Genomic DNA, 21,470 nt, shown 5'->3' on the forward strand with positions numbered 1-21,470 from the left:
ATTAAATACCTGTAGGAAAGTAGGATATCCACCGAACTGCTTGCAACTAAACATGGAAGCATCTCTGAGGTATCTGTAAAGGGTAATCAATGCAGCTGCTCCCCAACTGTATCCCGAACATTTCTCTAAGCCCGTAAATAGTAAAATGTATTGTGCCTCGACAAGCGTAAAGATCTCGTCGACAAAAATTATGGAATCCACCAACATCAGCAAATACGCTCTAATCGCATATGCCCAGCTAGAAGCAGCTATATGCACTATGAGAAAATCGCATAACCACTCCAACTTATGGTAAGAACCTCTACAGCTACGAACATGTGCTTGTGTCTCACTCTATGGCACTCCTAAGTAGTCAACAAGTTCAACAGTAACCTCTTTAGTGACATCTTGAAGGCTCCAAAACACACCCCTGATGGACAAGTGAAGTACATAAGAGATGTCATCCAGAGTAATGCTCATCTCACCAAACGGCATGTGAAATAAAGATGTCTCTAGATGTCATCTCTCCACAAATGTGGATATCAGGTTTGTGTCTATCTTCGTCAAACTGGTTCTCTGAAGTGAAGATAATCCACACCTAGAAACCCAACTTTCCATCTGTTGTAGAAGAGCTTGTGGAACCCTCGATGTCAGCTTAAGCATGTGTCCAGCAACCTTCAACTCTCTTTGGACTTTTCATTGCACATTCTAAAAACCCTTATTTTGATTACCTTAGATAAACACCATAACAATAGATAACGATAGATTGACACTTGGTCTCTGTGGATTCGACAATCTTTTATATTACTCTGACGCGTTCGTATACTTGCGAAAAGCACGCATCAGGGGGTACGATATCAGCAGCTAAGTAATTAACAAAGTCTACATACCATGGTACGTTACTTACTGCTAAGGATTTTTGGAAGTGCTCATGAGGGCCTAGGCTATCATCTTCGATGGTTTCTAGTCTAGCTATCAGTCTATCATATGCAAAATCATCATTTATGGGTACTAAGTCTAGTTTTAGGTGTTCTAGCCTAGAAAGGTGATTAGCTAGTACATTTTCAGTGCCTTTTTTATCTGTTATATCTAAATCAAACTCTTGTAGTAACAAAATCCATCGGAGTAACCTGGACTTGGCATCTTTTTTACTTAATAGGTAACGAATGGCAACATGATCGGTGTAAACTATAATTTTTACTCCTACTAGATAGGATCTAAATTTGTCTATAGCAAAAACTACAGCGAGTAATTCCTTTTCAGTTATTGCGTAATTAAGTTGGGCATTGTCTAGGGTTCTACTGGCATAATAAATGGCATGTAATTTTTTATCTTTCCCTTGTCCTAGAACGGCTCCAACGGCATAATCACTAGCGTCGCACATTATCACAAAAGGTTCTGACCAATCAGGGGGTCTCATAATAGGTGCTGATATTAACGCTTGTTTTAAAAGATTAAATGCTTCATTGCATTTTTCATCGAAAATGAATTCAACATCTTTCATTAAAAGTCCAGTTAAAGGTTTAGTTATTTTGGAGAAGTCCTTGATAAAACGTCGGTAGAATCCAGCATGTCCAAGGAAACTTCGGACTTCTCTGATAGTTTTGGGTGGTTTTAGGTTTTCTATAACTTCTATCTTAGCTTTATCTACCTCTATACCTTTTTCGGAAACTATATGTCCTAAAACAATTCCTTCGATCACCATGAAATGACACTTTTCCCAATTTAGCACGAGATTCACCTCCACGCATCTCTCCAGGATTTTCTCAAGGTTAGCAAGACAATTGTGGAAATCAAATCTGCAAACCGAGAAATCATCCATAAACACTTCCATGATACCATTTAGGTAATCTGCAAAGATTGACATCATGCAGCGTTGGAAAGTAGCTGGGGCATTACAGAGGTTGAATGGCATTCGTCTGTAGGCAAAAGTTCTATAAGGGCATGTAAAGGTAGTTTTTTCTTGATCTTCGGGGTGGATATGTATTTGGAAGAATCCAGAGTATCCATCTAGATAGCAGAAGTAAGAGTGTCTGGCTAGACGCTCCAACATCTGGTCTATAAATGGTAAAGGGAAATAATCCTTCCTGGTTGCTTTATTTAACTTTCTATAATCTATACACATCCGTCATCCTCCTTCTAACTGTTTTGCTACATGTTCGCCTTTATCGTTTTGCACGATTGTGATGCCTCCCTTTTTAGGTACCACATGCACAGGGCTCACCCACTTACTATCCGAGATCTGGTAGATTATACCTTCCTCAAGTAACTTAAGAACTTCTTTTTTAACAACATCACTCATTATAGGGTTTATTCTTCTCTGATGTTCTCTGGAGGGTTTTGAATCTTCTTCGAGCGAAATCTGATGCATGCATACGGATGGGCTTATACCTTTCAGGTCAGAGATATTATATCCTAAGGCTGAGGGATATCTTCGTAAAACGTTTAAAAGTTGGTTTGTTTCCTCTTGGCTTAAGGTAGCACTGACTATAACTGGACGGTTCATCTCTTCATCGAGGAACTCATATCTTAGGTTCTTAGGCAGTTCCTTAAGTTCTAAGGTTGGTTTCTTAGGGCATGGCATAGGATCTGGGGTAAGGGATAAACATTCGTAAAGGTTATCATCGATGTAGGGTTTCTTAAAGTCATCATCTTCCATTATGAGAACTGATGGTAACTTAATGGTTTTTATGATTTCTTCTTGTTCTAATTCCCTAACGCACTCATCAATGATATCTAAGGCATAACATGCGTCTCCCATCACAGGTGCCATAAGAAATTTCGAAAGTATAAATTCTATTTTCTCGTCACCTACCTCAAAGGTCAACTTTCCTCTCTTGACATCTATTATGGCTTCTGCAGTTGATAAGAATGGTCTACCTAGAAGGATTGGTATATCATTATCCTCTTTGATATCCATGACAACAAAATCAGTAAGGATAAATAATTGTCCTATCCTAACAGGGACATCTAAAATGCCTATCGGATACTTAACAGATCTATCGGCTAATTGAAGTGACATCTTAGTAGGTTGGAATTCTCCGAGGTTTAACCTCTCACAAACTGCTAAAGGCATTAAGCTCACACTTAGCTCCTAAGTCTAGAAAAGCTTTTTCGATGACATGACTACCCAAAAGACAAGGAATGGAGAAATTTCCAGGATCTTTATCTTTCTTGGCTAACTTGTTCTCGGAAATGGAATTACATTCCAAGGGTTTCGGATCGTCTAGTCTACCTTTGTTGGTAAGGATGTCTTTGAGAAACTTTGCATAAGAAGGTATTTGGGTGATGGCTTCTATGAAAGGGATTTTTGAAGTTTTTCTATAACTTTAATAAATTTCTGATACTGGTTATTAATCTGGGTTTGTTTGAGTCTTTGCGGATATGGTATAGGTGGTTTATATGGCGGAGGTGGTACATAAGTTTTATCTTTAGGTTTTTCTCCTTTTTCTTGACCTTCCTGGTTTCCAGATTCCACTGGTTCCTTTACTTCGTCTGTGGGTTCGATATATTCCTTAGAAGTTTCGGGTTCACTCAATCTTGGGTTTGGCGACTCATCATAAGCGTTCCCACTTCGTAGGGTAATGGCATTGACTTGCCCTCTCGGATTCTGTTGAGGTTATCCAGGGAACTGTCCTCCAGGTGTGGTCTGGGGGGTTTGGTTTAAAGCTACCTGAGAGATCTGGGTTTCAAGCATCTTGGTGTGAGTAACTATTTGGTCAACCTTGGTTCCTAACTGGGTAAACAGTTCGTTAACGTGAATGTTTTGGTTCATGAACTCTTTATTTTGTTGGGTTTGAGCAGTGATAAAATTTTCCATAATTTTCTTAAGACTATGCTTTGGTGGCACAGGTTGCATAGGTTGATTTGATCTTGGGGCTTGGTAACCTGATTGTCTCGGAGGTGCATTATTTTGGATAGGGTTATTGTTCTTATAGGAAAAGTTCGGGTGATTCCTCCCTCCAGGGTTATAGGTATTCGAATATGGGTTCCCTTGGGTGTAGTTCACTTGCTCATAGTGGGTTTCGCTTAATAGACTGCATTCTGCAGATTGGTGTCCTTTGGTTCCACATATCTCACAATCCGACGAAACTGTGGCTGCAGTATTCGGGTTTATGCACATATGCTCGACCTTAAGGGCTAATGCGTCCATTTTAGCTTGCATCATGTTTATAGAGCTTAGTTCATGCACTCCTCCTTAGGCTTCCTTCTTCTCAACTGTCGCTCGTTCGACTCCCCATGATTGATGGTTTTGAGCCATATCTTCGATGAGGGCACTAACTTCAGGATAAGGTTTGTTCATCAGAGCACCGCCTGCGGCAGCGTCGATGGTTATCTTAGTGTTGTAATGAAGTCCATTATAGAAGGTCTGAATGATTAACCAATTTTCTAAGCCATGATGTGGGCATGCTCTTAACAACTCTTTATATCTCTCCCAAGCTTCGAACAACGATTCTCCTTGGTTCTGGGTAAATCTAGTTATGTGGTTTCGAAGAACGACGGTCTTACTTGGGGGAAAGTATCTAGCCAGGAATACTCTTCTAAGGTTATCCCAAATCGTAATGGAATTGGGTGGAAGGGAATCTAACCATGATAGGGCTTTATCTCTGAGGGAAAAAGGGAATAATCTTAAACGAATTGCCTCAGGAGAAGCTCCATTGGTTTTAAAAATAGGTTTACTACTCTAACGCAATGCGCGTCTTTTTATAAGTGACAATAAGAGGGTTTGATTAGGGAGTACAACTCGGTTCTGAATACGCGAAAGCGACGGTTCCTGTTAAATTGGTTCTTTTCAAAGTAAGAAACACTGCCCATAAGTAGTTCTATTAGCAAGTACTTGGTTTATTAATTGATTATGTGAATTACATTCGAGCCTGTCTTTATTAATTGAACTTTATTTAATACTTTACTTTTCATTGCACACTCTAAAAACCCCTATTTTGATTACCTTTGATAAACACCATAACAATAAATAACGATAGATTGACACTTGGTCTCTGTGGATTCGACAATCTTTTATATTACTCGGACGCGTTCGTATACTTGCGAAAAGCACGCATCAAGTTAGTGTTGTCCATAACTAACACAATAGGAAAAATATTAACAACTTAATTAAATATGGATGCACCTAAAATATCTCTCTCACAACTTCCGAGTCATCTCTTTTTCTACTCCAATACATATAACATGCATCCTCAATAAGCTTAAACAAATATTGTATCTCACTTCTAGAACCTCTTATCTCTTTTCCTATCATACTCTTATGCTTGTATATTTGCGTGATCCGAGTGATATTCTCTGGGTCTTGATCATGCAAGGAAAACAATATGTGTCTAGGTGGTACATGTCTCTTTGTCAAATCAACGACATGCTACTTCTCATCTCTGGTCAACCTACCAACAAATGAATGACCTTCTAATCTATCAGGAAAACCATGGTTATGGATCACAAATTTTACATCAATCTTGCAGCCAAACTCATCTTTCGTCAGAGTCAATCTGATTTTAAATGGGCATCCACATTTTTTGTCGCACTTTGGGTTCCACTATCAGTATCCTTGTATTTTTCACCTTTATGACAATCAAATATTAATTTGTTTACTCTTCCTTTCTTGTCTGTTTCAGTTTTTAAACGAGTGATAATAACATTACTTTTAATCCACGTAATAAACTCTTCTCGTGTACCAAATCTTTGAGTAGTTGAAAAAACACCAAAAATATCTACACATATTTAGGAAAGAATTTTCATACCTCCACAATAAAAAATTGTCAAAAATAAATAATAAAAATGCAAACCGCAAGACATCATAGAAGAATTTCAGAACATATAAATAAAACACGGAAGTCTTTATGAAAGGGTTCCGATATATATTAGTATCTTAATCGGAAGACATAATGTTATGTGTTCCGGAACGATACTTTTTTAAAACTAAACCGGAAATCTTCAAGTAAGTCTTCCGGGACACGTTTCACCCTAAACCAGATGTCTTTCACAAAGTGTTCCGATTACGAAAAAAACATACCGAAAATCTTTTCCAATGTGTTCCGGTACGAGACTGAATAATGTAATTTTCGAAAGTCTCAATTGAATGGTTAAAAATGAAATGATAACTTGATTAAAAACAAACAAGGGTAAAATTGATATTTTTAAAAAAATATATATAGGGATATAGGTATAACTGTAGGTGTATTCGGTAAAATTTTCTAAAATAAAATATTTAGAATTTTCAATAATATTTTTAAGTTCAACATAAATTCTGGTATACCGAAAATTATAAATACACTACTACTGAAAATTTAGAGTACCGGAAATTTCTTACGAAAATTTGTTCTAAATATTTGATAGTTTTGAAATTTTGAAACTATGGAGGGTGTCGGTTCAAATGGAGGAGGCAAATTAAATGCTCATTTGTTAGTCAGCTTATGCTATTCCCACATCTAAGATAAAAACCCTACCCTATAGTCTATATATTTATAACAATATATAAAAAGAATACTTTATTTTTGTATAACCTATTTTTCTACCATTTTTACCTTTACTTTATTATTTAATTTACTTAATAAGTTTCATTGAAACCACTATTATTAACTTTAACATAGATTCTTATTATTAACTTCCACGTTGTGTATCTTTAAAAAATTATATTTAAATAAAAAATATCGTTTATATTTTCATTGATTCGCATTAAAAAAGCGGACAGACGGAAACTCTCGACTTATAAAAAATCTAACTTCATCTACTTAAGAAAAATAATTAGTGTCATTTAATTTTCTCAAAATAACAAAATATAATTCTATATTTCAACTTACCTGTGATAGAATTTTGTTCTATGAAATTAAAAACTTTATAATATTTTAAAATCAATTGAAGAATAATATATGAATAATAATATTAAATAAGATATAAATATTTAACTATTGCTTACTTTTAATGTCATAAAAAAAACATTTTTCCTGCTTATATTTGAGACGAGAGGAAGTAATCATTTAAAAATTTAAAAGAGCAGAACCCTTGACCAGTTCAGCAATGGTTTGATTTCTTTATCTAAATAAACCACCCAAATTAGATGTCCAAAATATTTTACTCCACCCCTCTTCAACTAACTGTACAACTCACCTATCCTGAGAGGTATGTATCAACAGAAGAATTCTTTAAGCAACATGTTACCTAACATTATAAAAATAATGTACATTCATTTTGCAGTACACCTGAATTAGGGAAAACCAATTTTTACTAGGAAAATAAAACCTTAACATCCTCTCAGTCAATGATCAATAATAATTAATACAGCATGATATACTAAATTATGAGTCTAGCCCTTAACATAGTCGCTATCAAATTGTGTTGTACTTTTGGTTGATTAATATTTACTTAAGACATGTGTCTAAATGAATTGATAAACTAGCCACGCCTTAAAGCAGAAGAACATAGGGGAAGTCAATATTCTGTACTTCTAGGTTAATATTTCAATCTTTGAGTGGCTTCAAAGTACAATAAATCTGAGTTAAGCATGTACTTATTTACTGAAGTTGTTAACTTCAATCCTATATATACCTTAATGCATCTTTCCATGAAGTTCTCATCTAATTCTCATTTTCCAGTTCTCAAACTATTACCTCCCTTATCATATGGCTTCTCTGTTAACAGAAAGCACTTTTCCAATCATTTTCCTCCTCTTAACAACATTTGCATTATCCAAAGCTGAACTTCATGCTCATTACTATGACCAAACATGTCCACAACTGGACAAAATAATTTCAGAGACAGTTCTCAATGCTTCTATCCATGATCCAAAAGTCCCGGCACGTATTTTGAGGATGTTCTTCCATGACTGTTTTATAAGGGTATGAACTCTCAATCTCACTTCAAAACAGACACACACATATGCAATGTTCATGCTATGTGAAGTTTTCTTTAATGACCAATGTGTTTCATGTAATGTTTAATGTTCAATGATAGGGATGTGATGCATCAATATTGCTGGACTCAACTGCCACTAACCAAGCAGAGAAAGACGGTCCTCCTAATATCTCAGTTCGATCGTTCTACGTAATTGATGATGCTAAAGCAAAGCTTGAGTTGGCTTGCCCAGGCACTGTTTCCTGTGCTGATATACTCGCTATTTTAGCGAGAGATGTGGTGACCATGGTAGTATCATTGTCTCTGAGCTAATTTAGACCTGCTAAAGTTATTTATTAATATTTCTTATTTGCTCTGACAGTCTGGAGGTCCATATTGGAATGTACTAAAAGGACGGAAAGATGGAAGGGTATCAAAGGCATCTGATACTGCCAACTTACCGGCTCCGACCTTTACTGTAGACCAACTCATTCAGAGCTTTGCTAAGAGAGGGTTGGGAGTTAAAGATATGGTGACATTATCTGGAGGACACACTCTGGGCTTCTCACATTGTTCTTCCTTTGAGGCTCGCCTTCGTAATTTCAGTTCATTGCATTACATTGATCCTAGGTTGAACACTGAATTTGCATTAGACCTAAGAAAGAAATGTCCAAAACCAAACAACAATCAAAACGCAGGGCAATTCCTAGACTCTACAGCATCAGTGTTTGATAATGACTATTACAAACAACTTCTGGCTGGAAAAGGTGTGTTTTCTTCCGATCAGTCACTTGTTGATGATTACAGAACTAGATGGATTGTAGAAGCATTTGCAAGAGACCAGAGTTTGTTTTTCAAAGAATTCGCAGCTTCAATGTTGAAAGTCGGAAATCTAAGAGGCTTTGATAATGGAGAGGTGAGACTAAATTGCAGGATTGTGAATTGAGAGACATCAGAGATAAATTTGCCCTGATTCTTTTTTGTCTTTGCACCACTTCTGTTATTTACAATATTATCATACAAATCTTGTTACTACTCATATTGAAATATATGTGATTATGCTTGTATACCCGTTATTTGAAGAATGAAAAAAGAAAAATGTTCATTTGTACACAATTGCAAGGTACTACTCTAATGCTGTTTTCCAAATGTTAAACGCTATAGCGGCATAGCATAGCAGAACCGGACCTCACCGCGACACTTTTGGGCTTCTAAGCGCTATCCGCGATGTTAAATAATAAAATTGGTATTTTGACCCTTTTACTTGACCCAATACACAAGCACAAGTATTTGCTTTAGGTCAACTCACGTGTTTTTTGTCGTTTCACCCTTCACTCACGTGTTAGTGTTTCAGAAAGTCATCTTCGCAAAACTCACTACTTTTTCCTCTTCAAATCAACAAGTCATCCATCGTTCTTCCAAGATCATCACCATTATTCACATATTCATCTATTTCTTCACCTTTCTCATCCATTCACAGCTGATTTCTCCTCTATTTTTCTCTGTGCCTTCTCCTTTGTTTTGCTGTGTTGCTCTGTTTCTCTTTTATTAGCAACCATGGCATCATCTTCTGCCTATGTGACACAAACTTCCAACAGAAAGAGTTACTACACATCACTCTAGACTTGCTACATTAGTGTCTAATGGAGACGAGGAGTTGGAGGTGGAAGAAGAGTTTGAATCAAGTGATGAGCAAGATGATAATGTGGTGGAACTTAGAAGTGAAGATGAGGCAGAGACATATATGATTTCGTCATTTTGTTTATGTTTGTTTACGTTTAGAATTTGGTAGTCATTTTGAGTACATTTATAATTTGATTTAGATGGGAACTTATATTGATGGTGCTGTTGGAAAATGAGGCATACAGAGATATGATTGTCATTCTGTTTACGTTTAGAATTTGATTTAATCATTTTGAGTACATTTATAATTTGATTTAGATGGGAACTTATATTGATTGTGCTGTTAGAATTTATGTATGTTGTTGCAACTTCTGTTTTTAAGGCATTATGTATGTTGTTGGAACTTATTTAAGTCTGTATTCATGTTAAATATTTACCTTGGTTTTTAAAGCTCACAATAGCAGTCATTCCGCTATGTCGCTATAGCATTTTGGGAGTCGTAGCACCGCTATCCGAGATTAACAACCTAGACTGTTTTTAACACTTCTTTCCTTCTTATCAAGGGTTGAGATCTTGAAACTGAGCCTTACATTCCGTGATGACTGACCCCAAGCCACTTTCATTCTATAAATGACTACAGGTGTAGAAACTAATGTTAGCCCCCAAAACCTAGAGAATATGCAGCCTTCATACAATATATGAATCTCAAACTGCAAACAAGATTTTGAGAAATTCTAATTAAGGCTCAGCTTAATGATATTTAACACATGAGAAAAGTTAGCAATAGCTTAAAATCTATAGGAATTTCAAGTTGGAAAATGTCTTGTAGTGTTCAGGTATGGCAATAACCTAATTAAGTTCTATAAACTTTAACCTAAGCAGGGCACAAGAGACAGCAACAAGAGAAACTTAACCTAAACATCTCATATGAGTGCTAGCAAAATGTTAAATCCTAACTGAGCAATAACATTAAAGACTGAGATATAGTAGATGAGGGTGGATCAACAAGCAGTAACAGCACAACAAACAGATATCTAGAAATAACAAAATTTCATTGATAACCTTCATCGGGGTAAAATGAACAACAGTTTTCCATGATATTCATCTTGAAGAATCCATAAAAGCAATTTATAAATTCTGAAACAGTACATAAATACTCATAATGTTCTAAGAATCGGGAACTTTATATTATAGTACTAGATTTCCCTTTGTAATAATGTCTCTGAGTGGGTTAGCTGATTTAAGTAACCAGATTTTTCAAAATGTCTTACGGATTTTGTTTGCATATAACGGTAAATCGTCTATGGCATAAAATTGGAGACAGAATATTTTACAACATTGAAGATCTAAACAATACAAAAAATTATGTGATAAGCTAACAAAGAGAAAGCCTTCAGAAGAACAACGTACCAGATTATCTCATACAAGAGACGAACCATTCTTCAAGCAAATACAACATCCGAACGAAACACATATTTGACACCCTTTGTAACGTTTCTGGCTTCATGCAACAAGCATTTATCTCCATGAATGTGCAAGAGTGCCATCCCTTCAATGGGAGCAACCTGCGAAATCAATTTGGTTTCAACACGCAAAGCAGATATCACAACATCCCAAAACTTGAATTATGCATCATCGTCCCATATTTCGCTAAAATAAAATAAATTTAAAAAAAAAAATCTACCTCAGCCACGGTGCTATTTCTTGAACCATAAAATACTGTTTCTCCTCCAACCAAACGTTCAAAAGATGACTCTATAGGTTTGCCGGAATCATTTTTAGGCTTTGATTTAAGTTCCCCGGATCCACCGCTTAAATAAACTAGCAAAGTATAACGAGTCCTTTTTCCATCTCCAAGATCAACACTCTCATCAATATGTCGTCCAAACCGTTGACCAACGTTGTACCTGAAATACAAAAATGCATGATACTTAAGTGGAGGTAATCTTTATTTTTCCTCAAAAAAAAAACAAATTTAAAGATATTAGATGTGTTTTCAATTGATTAAAACAGCATAAACGAAAATGCAACGTTCCAAGAAGAGCAATAGCAAACCGAAAAGTTAGACTTGTTTAGATAAACAATTAAGTTAAACACATATAACATAAGTGCTTATCATACAAGTGTTTATGTATAAAGTATTTCTATAACAAAAGATAAAACAAAATAAAATTATTTTCATATAAACTATAGGCATGTAAGTTGTCTTCAGAGGCTATCTTAGTCAGGGCCGTCTTTGAGGGTGTGCAAGGCAGACAACCACACATGACCAAAATTTGACATGTTTAAACTCCGGCTAAAAAGTAACTCATAAAATATTTGTCCCAGTTAAACGTGGCAAAATAGGGCTCCTATTTATTTTTTCAAACTTTAACCCGTGATTAACACACAGCACCTCCGAAAACTTAAGACGGCTCTGATCCTAGTGAGCTTATGAAAATAAGCTGAAAGCACATGGCCATGCCATAGGTTGTCTCCATAAGCTCTCTCGAACAATCTCACAATTGTCTAAGAGACTATAAAAGCTCAAATAAGTCATTCTAAACAGACCTATACTACTATCATCATACTATGCAATAAACTCGTATCTCAGAGCTAGAACAAAAACAAAGCACCAACCTATATAATCTAATATTTGGATTCAAACCTACAGCCGATTTCCCACGAATTCTTATATCAGAAAACATTTTGTTAAGTCCAGAGTTCCAGATTGAATCAGCAAGAACCGAATCGTTCACCGAGATTCGATCATTATCTCGGTAAGCTTCACCTTTAGCTGGACCTAAACTCCCTTGATGAGCGAAACCAATTCCCTCAGCAGTTTCAACGAACGCCTTTGATTCAGCAGAGGAGAAAAAATTCCGAACCTGAATTCATGAAAGGTGAAATCATCAAAATTGAATCATTCACAGATTAATATGAAATGAAATTGGCGAAAAATTGATGAGAGAAGAAAAAAAAGAAGGAATTAGTAACCGTGAATAGATCGAAATCTCGCAAGGTGGTGATTTGAAGATTGCTTTTGGGTTTGATGGAAGGCCATTTTGGCGCAGTTTTGCTAAGAGCTGTTGTTCCTTTTCTGTCTCCCATTTTTCTCTTCTTCCCTGCGATTTCTGTCATTGCTATTGCTACCGATATTTCTCTCTTTCATAGCTTCTATGGTTGTGGTTCGGCCCAATTTCTTTTTGGTTTATGGTTTACAAATAATTGGGCCTTGTTCGGCCCAATTAATAACTATAGTCTAGCTTAACTTTTAAAAAAATATTTTTCATTGCATCCCATACAATACTCATCTACTCTGCGGTGAAATTACGAAAATACGCTTAGATTTAAATTTGAGTGTATCCTAAACACAAAACTCAATCTCAGAACCATGTAAAATACAAATAAAAAATAAATATGGAGATTGAAATCCATTTTCACCCTAATTATAACAAATTCAACCTCAAAATCATGCCAAATGCGAGTAAAAAATAAGTCTAGAGATTGAAATCTCGATTCAACTTCATATTTTGAAATCAAAAAATATTCATTTAATTGTCCGCGGGCAATCTTTCTGACACTACTCCATTACATTTGAAACCAACTTCTTAACTTCTCTTAAGAATATAACATAGCTCCCACTAATATGAATCCAACACTTTTTCAACTTTACTCACATTATTTACTTTTGTTCATTCAAACTAAGCATTTCATCAACTTCTACTCCTTTTCATTCAAATTAAACACATTCATCTCTCACATTTATTAAATTTCTCATATCCTTAATTTTTCTGATTTTTTGATGCATGAAACTTCTTAATAATTTAATAGACTATAGTTAAACTACACTAGATTACATCCATTGGAAATGCAATTCCTACTTAGGTTTGATATAAACTTGGGACATTTGAAGGTTAGGGTTGATGTTTGGTCTGGTTTTTGCTATATGCGTGTAATTCGGATTTCAAAATCTAGATCCTCGTTACGGATAACAAAGTCCGAATTTTTTATTTGTCATTATGTTTCTTAATTTTGTTTGCTTATATATTGTTTATGTTTCTTTGCTTATGATATGTCTTTTCCTATTTGATTATTATAACACCCTAAGTTTAAATTGTCTAGAATATAATCCTTGGAGTCTCATATTGAAAAAGAATAATTAAAATTACATTACTTCAGACGTTACATGACGTAAATTCTAACTTGAAACACAAAATGTGCACACTTGACTATTTCATTAGTTCAAGATTCGTAAAAGAAATATGAGATACTTAAGTTCGATATTGAATGGTTTAAAGAACCTTTGCACAAAATAGCTTAAAGAGTAATACAAAAGATTGGTCATAAAGAGTTTTTACTCCAATGATTCTAACTCGCAAAATTCTTACCCATTGAAACATGCTTATTTGAAAGAAATAAAACAAAGTGAAATGGGGTGAGATTACATCTCGGTGGACTCCTTACTAAAAACTAGCATGCTTTTGTGCGTCACGAGAGAGCTAAATCGACGTGAGGTATTGGAGAAGCATCTCGTACTACTGAGATAGTCTTTTCCCAGGGTTGTGTATCTCTTACACATAATGAAGCACTCGTTGCTCCCACTCATGTTGTTGTACATGTGGATGATCCACATCCTGTAGTTAAGCTTGATACTGCTACACTAGATAGTTTTTCGAGAGCCCCCTAGAGAAATTTCACTACTTCTACTATATGCACATCAGGTTGTGAGGCACATACGAGAGAGAGAAAGGTAACATAAATGTTTATTTACTCTTTTAAACATCTATATCATACTAATTGAACTATTTGATACTAATTAATTTATTTTTGTAGTACTGTGAGATGTTAAAATGTATAAACCGTTGTAGGAAGATAGAAAAGATATCACAACATAATGAACCATGATTTCATGAAGTTTTGGAGCTAATCGGGGTGAAGGAATTTTATAGGATTTGATATGGTTATATTAACCATGGTCTATTGTATGCATTTGTTGAGAGATGGAATGTAGAGACGTCGTCATTTCATCTTTCGATCGATAAGATGATTATCACCCTTGTGATGTATCGAGCCTCGTACATCCTTCAATCACAAGAAGATTGTTTGATCACTTTAGAATTAATAGTCCTGAAGAACTCAGTCTGATGGTGAAAAAATTAAGAGTTGATTCGGGTAAAGCCTAAAGTGAGATACAAGACACTAGTGGATATCATGCTAGATTTCATTTTTATTGGAAAATTATATTAACCAGCTTAATATAGTTGTGGATGTTACGGGTGATGATGCATAGGTTGTCCATCATAGAGTATATGCATTCAGGACATACTTCCTATTTTTAGTTGGCACAAACATATTTATGGACAAAAGTGTGACTTATGTCGATGTTGTCTATATTAAATACTTCATTGACTTAGAGAGGATTCACCAATACAATTGGGGGACATCTTGCTTGGTTTACCTATACCATAAGTTAGTTGAAGATATTTTATGAAAAATGAGAATATTCCAGGAAGCAACGGTATATTCCTTATTGATATTAATTTCATAATACTTGTGCTACACCTAATGATATTTCATCTGAACCATTTTCAGGCATGGATCTTCCACCATTTTCCATGTATCTAAATTGGGATTATGTTAAAGACTACACTAAGGACTTTCCACGTGTGTGCTTGATTATCCCATTTAAGGGTAATTTGGCGACCTAGTCATCCCGTAATACAGTCGCAAGCGCACGGTTGTGCAAAGTAGTAAAAGATATTGAACCACAAAGACTAATGACTTAAGTACCGAATTTCGTCATATCGATGTATATTAGAGAAATCAAAAATATGAATTTTGATAAAACAACTTAAATGAAAACAACTTATTTGTAAAATCACTTAAATCTCAATTGAGGCAAGTAGAACATGGGGTTATGGTACTTACTCTAACACAATCGCACGATCCATGTCATTCTATTACAAGAATTCCGCGTAAATTAGAGAAAATAGATCAATATGGGAAATACCTGCTTTTACACGATCAGATTATTCGTCGATGATTCGTTACTTTTGCTTATTTATTTAGTTTTCTCAAATTCGTCGAAGCGCTTTCACTGTTTTGGAATTGGTTGTTTAAAAATCTGTGCTCCAGTATCAACACATATCCTTTTTGGCTACAGTCGATACCTGAGAACACCTTACTTTCGTAATGGAGTTAGAATGCATGAACTCAGATTTTAAAATAAGTTTAAATAAAAATTCTCGTAATCGATTGTGACAGATCATACAAGAGGTCATAAGATAATCTCCATAGTGTAACACCCTACTTTCCGACTTTGCAATTAAATAAATAAAACATGTATAACACAAATATTCTCCAAATAGAACAACAACCAAACTCATATTTAAACCACATAATTGAAAAATGAAATTGTTTGATAAGCAGCATAAATTATAAAATAGTCGGCATAAAAATCCTTAACAACAATAAGTTTTAAAAAATGGTTCAATATCCAATTAAATAAAATATATGCAACATAAGAAAATAAATAAAAGTACATATCATCCCCTAATAAGAAATGCTTATGAATGGAAACCGAATATCAAGGATTGTAAAAAAATTTATTTGTGCTCAACCACCCATATATATAGATGAAGGTGATTAAACGAACCAAATTAGCGACAATGAGAAGTTATAAAATCAATGGTTGAAACTTCCATTGGAAAATTAAACAAACTCGAGTGCACTACAAGCAACAATATGTCCTAACTAGTCACTTCAGCCCACATGTCCGAAAGAAACAGCTAAACATTTCAATGATGGAAATGCATTTAATGTGCTTGTTTCCCGTTACGTTTTCACCTGAATCCAAGTGTTTCCACTTCTAATTTGAAGCGAATGATATCCTCAGAGGTCGGCCACTACCGCTGAAAACTTCCCGATTCCCAAAGCGCTCAGCTAACATCGGGAGAAATTGTTCTAGACCAGACAAAGGCTCAAATTTATATTAATCCACTCCATATGATCCAATATATAATAGTCACTTTATGCGAAATGCAAGCTACACTTTCCAGTACATGCGTCATGAATCTTGAATTGACCTGAGCGTTGGAGTATTAATCTTGCATATCTACTCCATACCGCCGTATTAAAGATCAATGCCATCGATTCAAAATTCCTCTTTAGCCTACACCTAATTTCTAGTTCTAAGGCAGAACAATAGGTAAGAGTCATCCAAGTTAGATATCATCTCCTTTGTTTTTCCATATTGGCCAAGTTGTTGCTTGTGGCCATCATTCTAAGAATATTTAATTTAAAAATATTATCCCATTAATTTTCTAATTGGTTACATGCATGTTTAATTTAGTGGCCTTTCATGTGATCCTCGTTGTTTCACAACCAGTATATATTTTCTCAAGAACAAATGCTCTAACTCTTACCTAAGAGTAAGAAAGCATATGTATAAAGTGATTTTAACGGAAAAATCAATTTTCCTAAACATCTAATTGGCATAACATACAGTAAAATTCACATAAAAAATGTCAAAACTAAAAAAAAAAATACAGTAAAATTCACATAAAAAATGTCAAAACTAAAAAAAAAAAAATACTATTTGAAAAAAGGAACTTATAATTAAGAGAGAGAAAAAGTAAACTTTACTTAGGTCAATAGTAACAATGGCATAAAGGGTCTTGGTAATGGAGTTAAGTTTCCTAGGCGCACTCTTGTCAGAAAATTTAACTGATTTCACACATACTAAGGAAATCAATTCACAAATAACCTCGCCCCTGTTCTTGTGTTTGTGGTACCGTTAAAATGAATTCATTTGAATAAATAATTTGACTTATGCTTCCTCCATTTCTATTATAAAATTATTTTTAAAAAAAATATTTTGTATCACGATATAAATTATTTTATAATATTAATAAATTATTAATATTATTTTTTTTATTATACTCTTAAATATTTATTATTTTATCTCCTTTCAATTATATTAATTATTAATTTGTCTTTCCAATATCATTAATAAAAGATAATTTTGTAAAATATTTCATAATTTCTCTTTTTTATATCACAATTATTATATTTTTTAATATGCGTGAAATGTCAAAAACGACTTATAATAAAAAATGGAGGAAATATGAATTCTAATTAGTCATAATGTTTTTTTATTTTGTTTCAATGATAAAACATTTATGTGTTGTTACTTTTGTCTTTCTCATACTCTATAACAAATGCTATCAAAGCTTGTTTTTTTTAGAGGGAGGGTTAGATTTTATTATATGAAAGAGAGGCTTGTACTAGTGGAAGAGATTGTTCGATCTAAATGTGAGCGAGTTATTCTCATATCAATATAAATGGACAATATGTTGGATATACATGTTAGATATATTTTTTACCGTATGATTTTCAACTGTACAAAAATCAAAAATAAAATTTTAAATTAATTTCTATGAGTAGATAACCCATCAATTCATATCCTCTTAACCCATATGATAATCCAATCAAAGAATTAAAGCAGAAAGTTTGTAGGTACGTGATCTTTCTATTTGTAGAGTTCCTTATAATTTTTTGAGTCTTATCTGATGGAGATGAAGAATGAATCCTAATAAATCATATTTTTTTCAATCACTCTACAAATGAGGACCATAACCAGTATAAATAACTTTAGAGTTATTTTTTAGTTTTCAATATTATAATTTGACTTTTCATCAAATTAGATATTGACTTATGATATCTAACACAATAACCTTCCATTTCATGATATTTATGTTTTTAGCCACATACGTAATACTAATTAGACCAATATAGTTTTGACTAATTAAATAATGATCATAACAGATGTAATAATATATTTGTGACCCAAAATTCTAACAATCTCCCACCGATCACATATGTAACTTTACACACGTGTTCGACTTTATGTGCTCAAAATTTACCATTATATACTTCAAGTATATCCAAGTTATCTTGTCCATTAGTTATGCCAATACATAGAACCAAAGTGATTTTTGTCATATCAATCATAACTAAAACTCATAAATAATCATTAATAGTGACATCACTAAATGACATAGATTCATCACGAAATGTGTAGCTTGAAAATCACATGAAGTTGGTTTGTACATGTCGATTTTAAACTGGTCCCACTTTATTTTAGTGAGATCATTCAATAACCTTATTGTATAAAATATAAATAGATGAATATCAAACTTATAAATAAAAAATTATTCAAAACTAGAGTATGCATACATAATATCAAACACATAACATAGAATCCATAAATGATTAACTCATATCAAACTAAAGATTCCTCAAATTTTAAAACACCCGTGTGAGCAGTGTGCTCATGAAAGACCATGGGTGAAAGACCTTTTGTAAGAGGACCCGCTATTATGGAGTTTGTCCCTAAGTATTATATGGTAATCTGTCCACTTTGTACCCTTTCCATAACAACTAGGAACTTGATGTCAATATATTTTGACTTAGTCGAACTCCTATTATTATTGGAATATAGGACGACTGATTTATTGTCATAGTATAACTTATATGGTATTTCAATTCCTTCCATAATTCTCAGCCTAATGACAATGTTTCTCAACCAAATCTCATGGTTAGATGCCTCAAAACATGCTATAAATTTCTCTTCCATGGTGGATGAAATTGTAAGAGTTTGCTTGACACTACGCCAAGAAACTGCACCACCAGCCAACATGGAGATATAACCTAAAGTGGATCTTTTACTATCTTATCCAACAAAATATAAGTCTGAGTATCTGGTGATCTCTAACTGGTCTGACCTCCTATATGTGAGCATATAATCTTTTATGATCTCTTTAAATACCTCAAAACCTTTTTGGATGCTTTCCAATGATCAATTTCTGGATTACTCAAATATCTGCCTAACATCCAAACTACGAACGCAATATTCGAACGCGTACACACTTAGGCCTACATAAGACTCCCTATAGTTGACACATAAGGAGTATTTTGCATTACTTGAATTTCTAAGTTTCCTTTTGGACACTGATTAAGACTAAATTTGTCTCCCTTTGCAATTGGAGTATCCCCTATTTTATATTCATATATGTCAAACCTTTTAAGCACATTTTTGATATATCTCTTTTGTGATAATCTTAGAATACCTCGAGATCGTATCGATGTATCTGAATTTCTAATACAAAGGAGGCGTCACCAAGATCTTTCATTTTGAATTTTCTTGACAGAAATTTATTGGTTTTGTGCATCATGCATATATCATTGGCGACAAGTAGTATGTCATTAACATACAAGATAAAGAATATTACTTGCTCCCACTAGATTTGTGATACACACAATCTTCAACAACATTCACCTCAAAACCAAATGAGAGAATTACTTCATGAACTCGTGGTACCACTGACGAGACACCTTCTTTAGTCCATAAATGGATTTTGTCAATTTTTGAAAATCGTATTCTTTGAGACTACCGACACAAAGTTTTCTGGTTGCACCATATAGATCGTTTCATTAATGTTGCCATTAAGGAGTTCTGTCTTGACATGGATTTGACAGAGTTCCAAATCATAATGTGCAACAAGAGCCATGATTTTCCTAGAAGAATCTCTCGATGAAACTAAAGAGAAAGTCTCTTAAAAGTCAATTCGTTCCTTTTTAGTATAACCTTTAGCCACAATATGATCCTTATATCTCTCCACATTACCGTTAAAATCCCGCTTGGTCTTAAAAATCCATTTGTAACCAATGGGTTTCACACCTTTTGGTATCGGGACAAGTTCCCAAATCTAATTATCTTACACGGACTTATACTCCTCCTTCATTGCTTCAACCTACTTTTATGAGTTGGAATCATGCATGGCTTAGCGAAAGTTGATTGGTTCAAATTTTATCATACCATTATTTTCCTCATGTTCTTGGAGAAAGACTATGTAATAATCCAAAATATCATTTCACCTTTATCTAGTGAATCTCCACATAGGTATTGGTTCTTGTAACACTTTTTCTGGAGGATTTTGAGTTTGTTCTTTATGAATAATCAAAGCATCTTGATTAAAAGGTAATTCAACAATGTCTTGTGGAGGTTCGTTACTTGCTTGATCAAAAGCAACTGTATGAATCAGTTCTAGAATTGTTAGTTATTCTTCCTCTAAAACAAAGTCTCTAACCTTATTCTTCCCCCAAACTCAATATCCTCAAAGAATATGGTTGTTCCCTTCTCAAAAATTGAGTTTAATTTGGGATCATAAAACTTATAGCCCCTAGATCTTTCATAATAACTAATAAAGTAGTTGCTCATTATCCGGGAGTCCAATTTCTTTTTATTTGGCATATAAGGCCTTGTCTCAGCTGGACATCCATATACATTAAGATGTTTCACTTAGGCTTTTGCCCAGTACAAAGATCATAAGATGCTTTGGTACCTGCCTTGGTTAGGACACTATTTAGAAGGTAAGCTGCAGTCTTTAGTGTCTCTCTCCAAAGTAACTCTGGCAGGGTAGAATGACAAATCATACTCCTAACCATATTCTTAAAAGTATGGTTTCGTCTTTCAGTTGCACCATTCATGATAGGTGACTATGGCATGGTTTATTGTGGGACAATTCCATATTTCTCTAGGTATTTGGAAAAAGGCCCTGAATATTGTTCACCTGAACCGTCATATCTTCCGTAATATTCACCGCCACAGTCAGATTTGATTATCTTAATTATTTTGATGAGTTGATTCTCAACTTCAGCCTTAAATGATTTGAACACATCCAATGATTATGACTTTTCATGTACAATAAATATGTATGCATATCTAGAGTAATCATCTATGAATGATATAAAATATTGTTGATCATTCTAAGAAGGTGCGGGAAATGGTCCACAAATGTTAGTATGTATCAATTCTAAGACATATGTAGCTCTATATGCACCAAGTTTCTTGGTTTTGGTCAGTTTTCCTTTAACACAATCGATACAAACATCAAAGTTTGTGAAGTTAATGGAAACCAAAATTCTATCTGACATTAGTCGCTCAACTCTATTTTTAGAGATGTGACTTAGGCGCTTATGCCATA

At 34.2% G+C, this 21,470-nt stretch overlaps 2 protein-coding genes and 1 non-coding gene across 6 annotated transcripts; 2 read left to right on the forward strand and 1 right to left on the reverse strand.

Moving 5' to 3' along the window:
- Positions 1 to 4,370: 4,370 nt before the first annotated feature.
- Positions 4,371 to 4,477, forward strand: LOC127099566 (small nucleolar RNA R71). The gene has a single exon (XR_007794056.1). It is a non-coding gene; the product is annotated as a small nucleolar RNA R71 (small nucleolar RNA).
- A 470-nt stretch (positions 4,478 to 4,947) lies between these two features.
- On the reverse strand, positions 4,948 to 12,593 carry LOC127091788 (uncharacterized). Of its 4 annotated transcripts, none has more exons than XM_051030495.1 (5): positions 12,418 to 12,593; positions 12,061 to 12,308; positions 11,126 to 11,348; positions 10,852 to 11,006; positions 4,948 to 5,699 (listed from the first exon to the last, which is right to left on the reverse strand). In XM_051030495.1, exons 1-4 carry the CDS (start codon positions 12,559 to 12,561, stop codon positions 10,884 to 10,886), a joined length of 738 nt encoding a protein of 245 aa, XP_050886452.1. In that variant the 5' UTR covers positions 12,562 to 12,593; the 3' UTR covers positions 4,948 to 5,699; positions 10,852 to 10,883. The 4 variants fall into 4 exon arrangements, with proteins under 4 accessions (XP_050886452.1, XP_050886453.1, XP_050886451.1 ...); XM_051030496.1 differs by lacking the exon at positions 4,948 to 5,699 and adding an exon at positions 9,834 to 10,075; XM_051030494.1 differs by lacking the exon at positions 4,948 to 5,699 and adding an exon at positions 9,834 to 10,151.
- On the forward strand, positions 7,227 to 8,934 carry LOC127091787 (peroxidase 66). The gene is made up of 3 exons (XM_051030492.1): positions 7,227 to 7,823; positions 7,939 to 8,127; positions 8,201 to 8,934. Exons 1-3 carry the CDS (start codon positions 7,608 to 7,610, stop codon positions 8,762 to 8,764), a joined length of 969 nt encoding a protein of 322 aa, XP_050886449.1. The 5' UTR covers positions 7,227 to 7,607; the 3' UTR covers positions 8,765 to 8,934.
- Positions 12,594 to 21,470: the final 8,877 nt, after the last annotated feature.

The sequence above is a fragment of the Lathyrus oleraceus genome, chromosome 6 (genome assembly GCF_024323335.1).
Source record: "Lathyrus oleraceus cultivar Zhongwan6 chromosome 6, CAAS_Psat_ZW6_1.0, whole genome shotgun sequence".
NCBI lineage: Eukaryota > Viridiplantae > Streptophyta > Magnoliopsida > Fabales > Fabaceae > Lathyrus > Lathyrus oleraceus.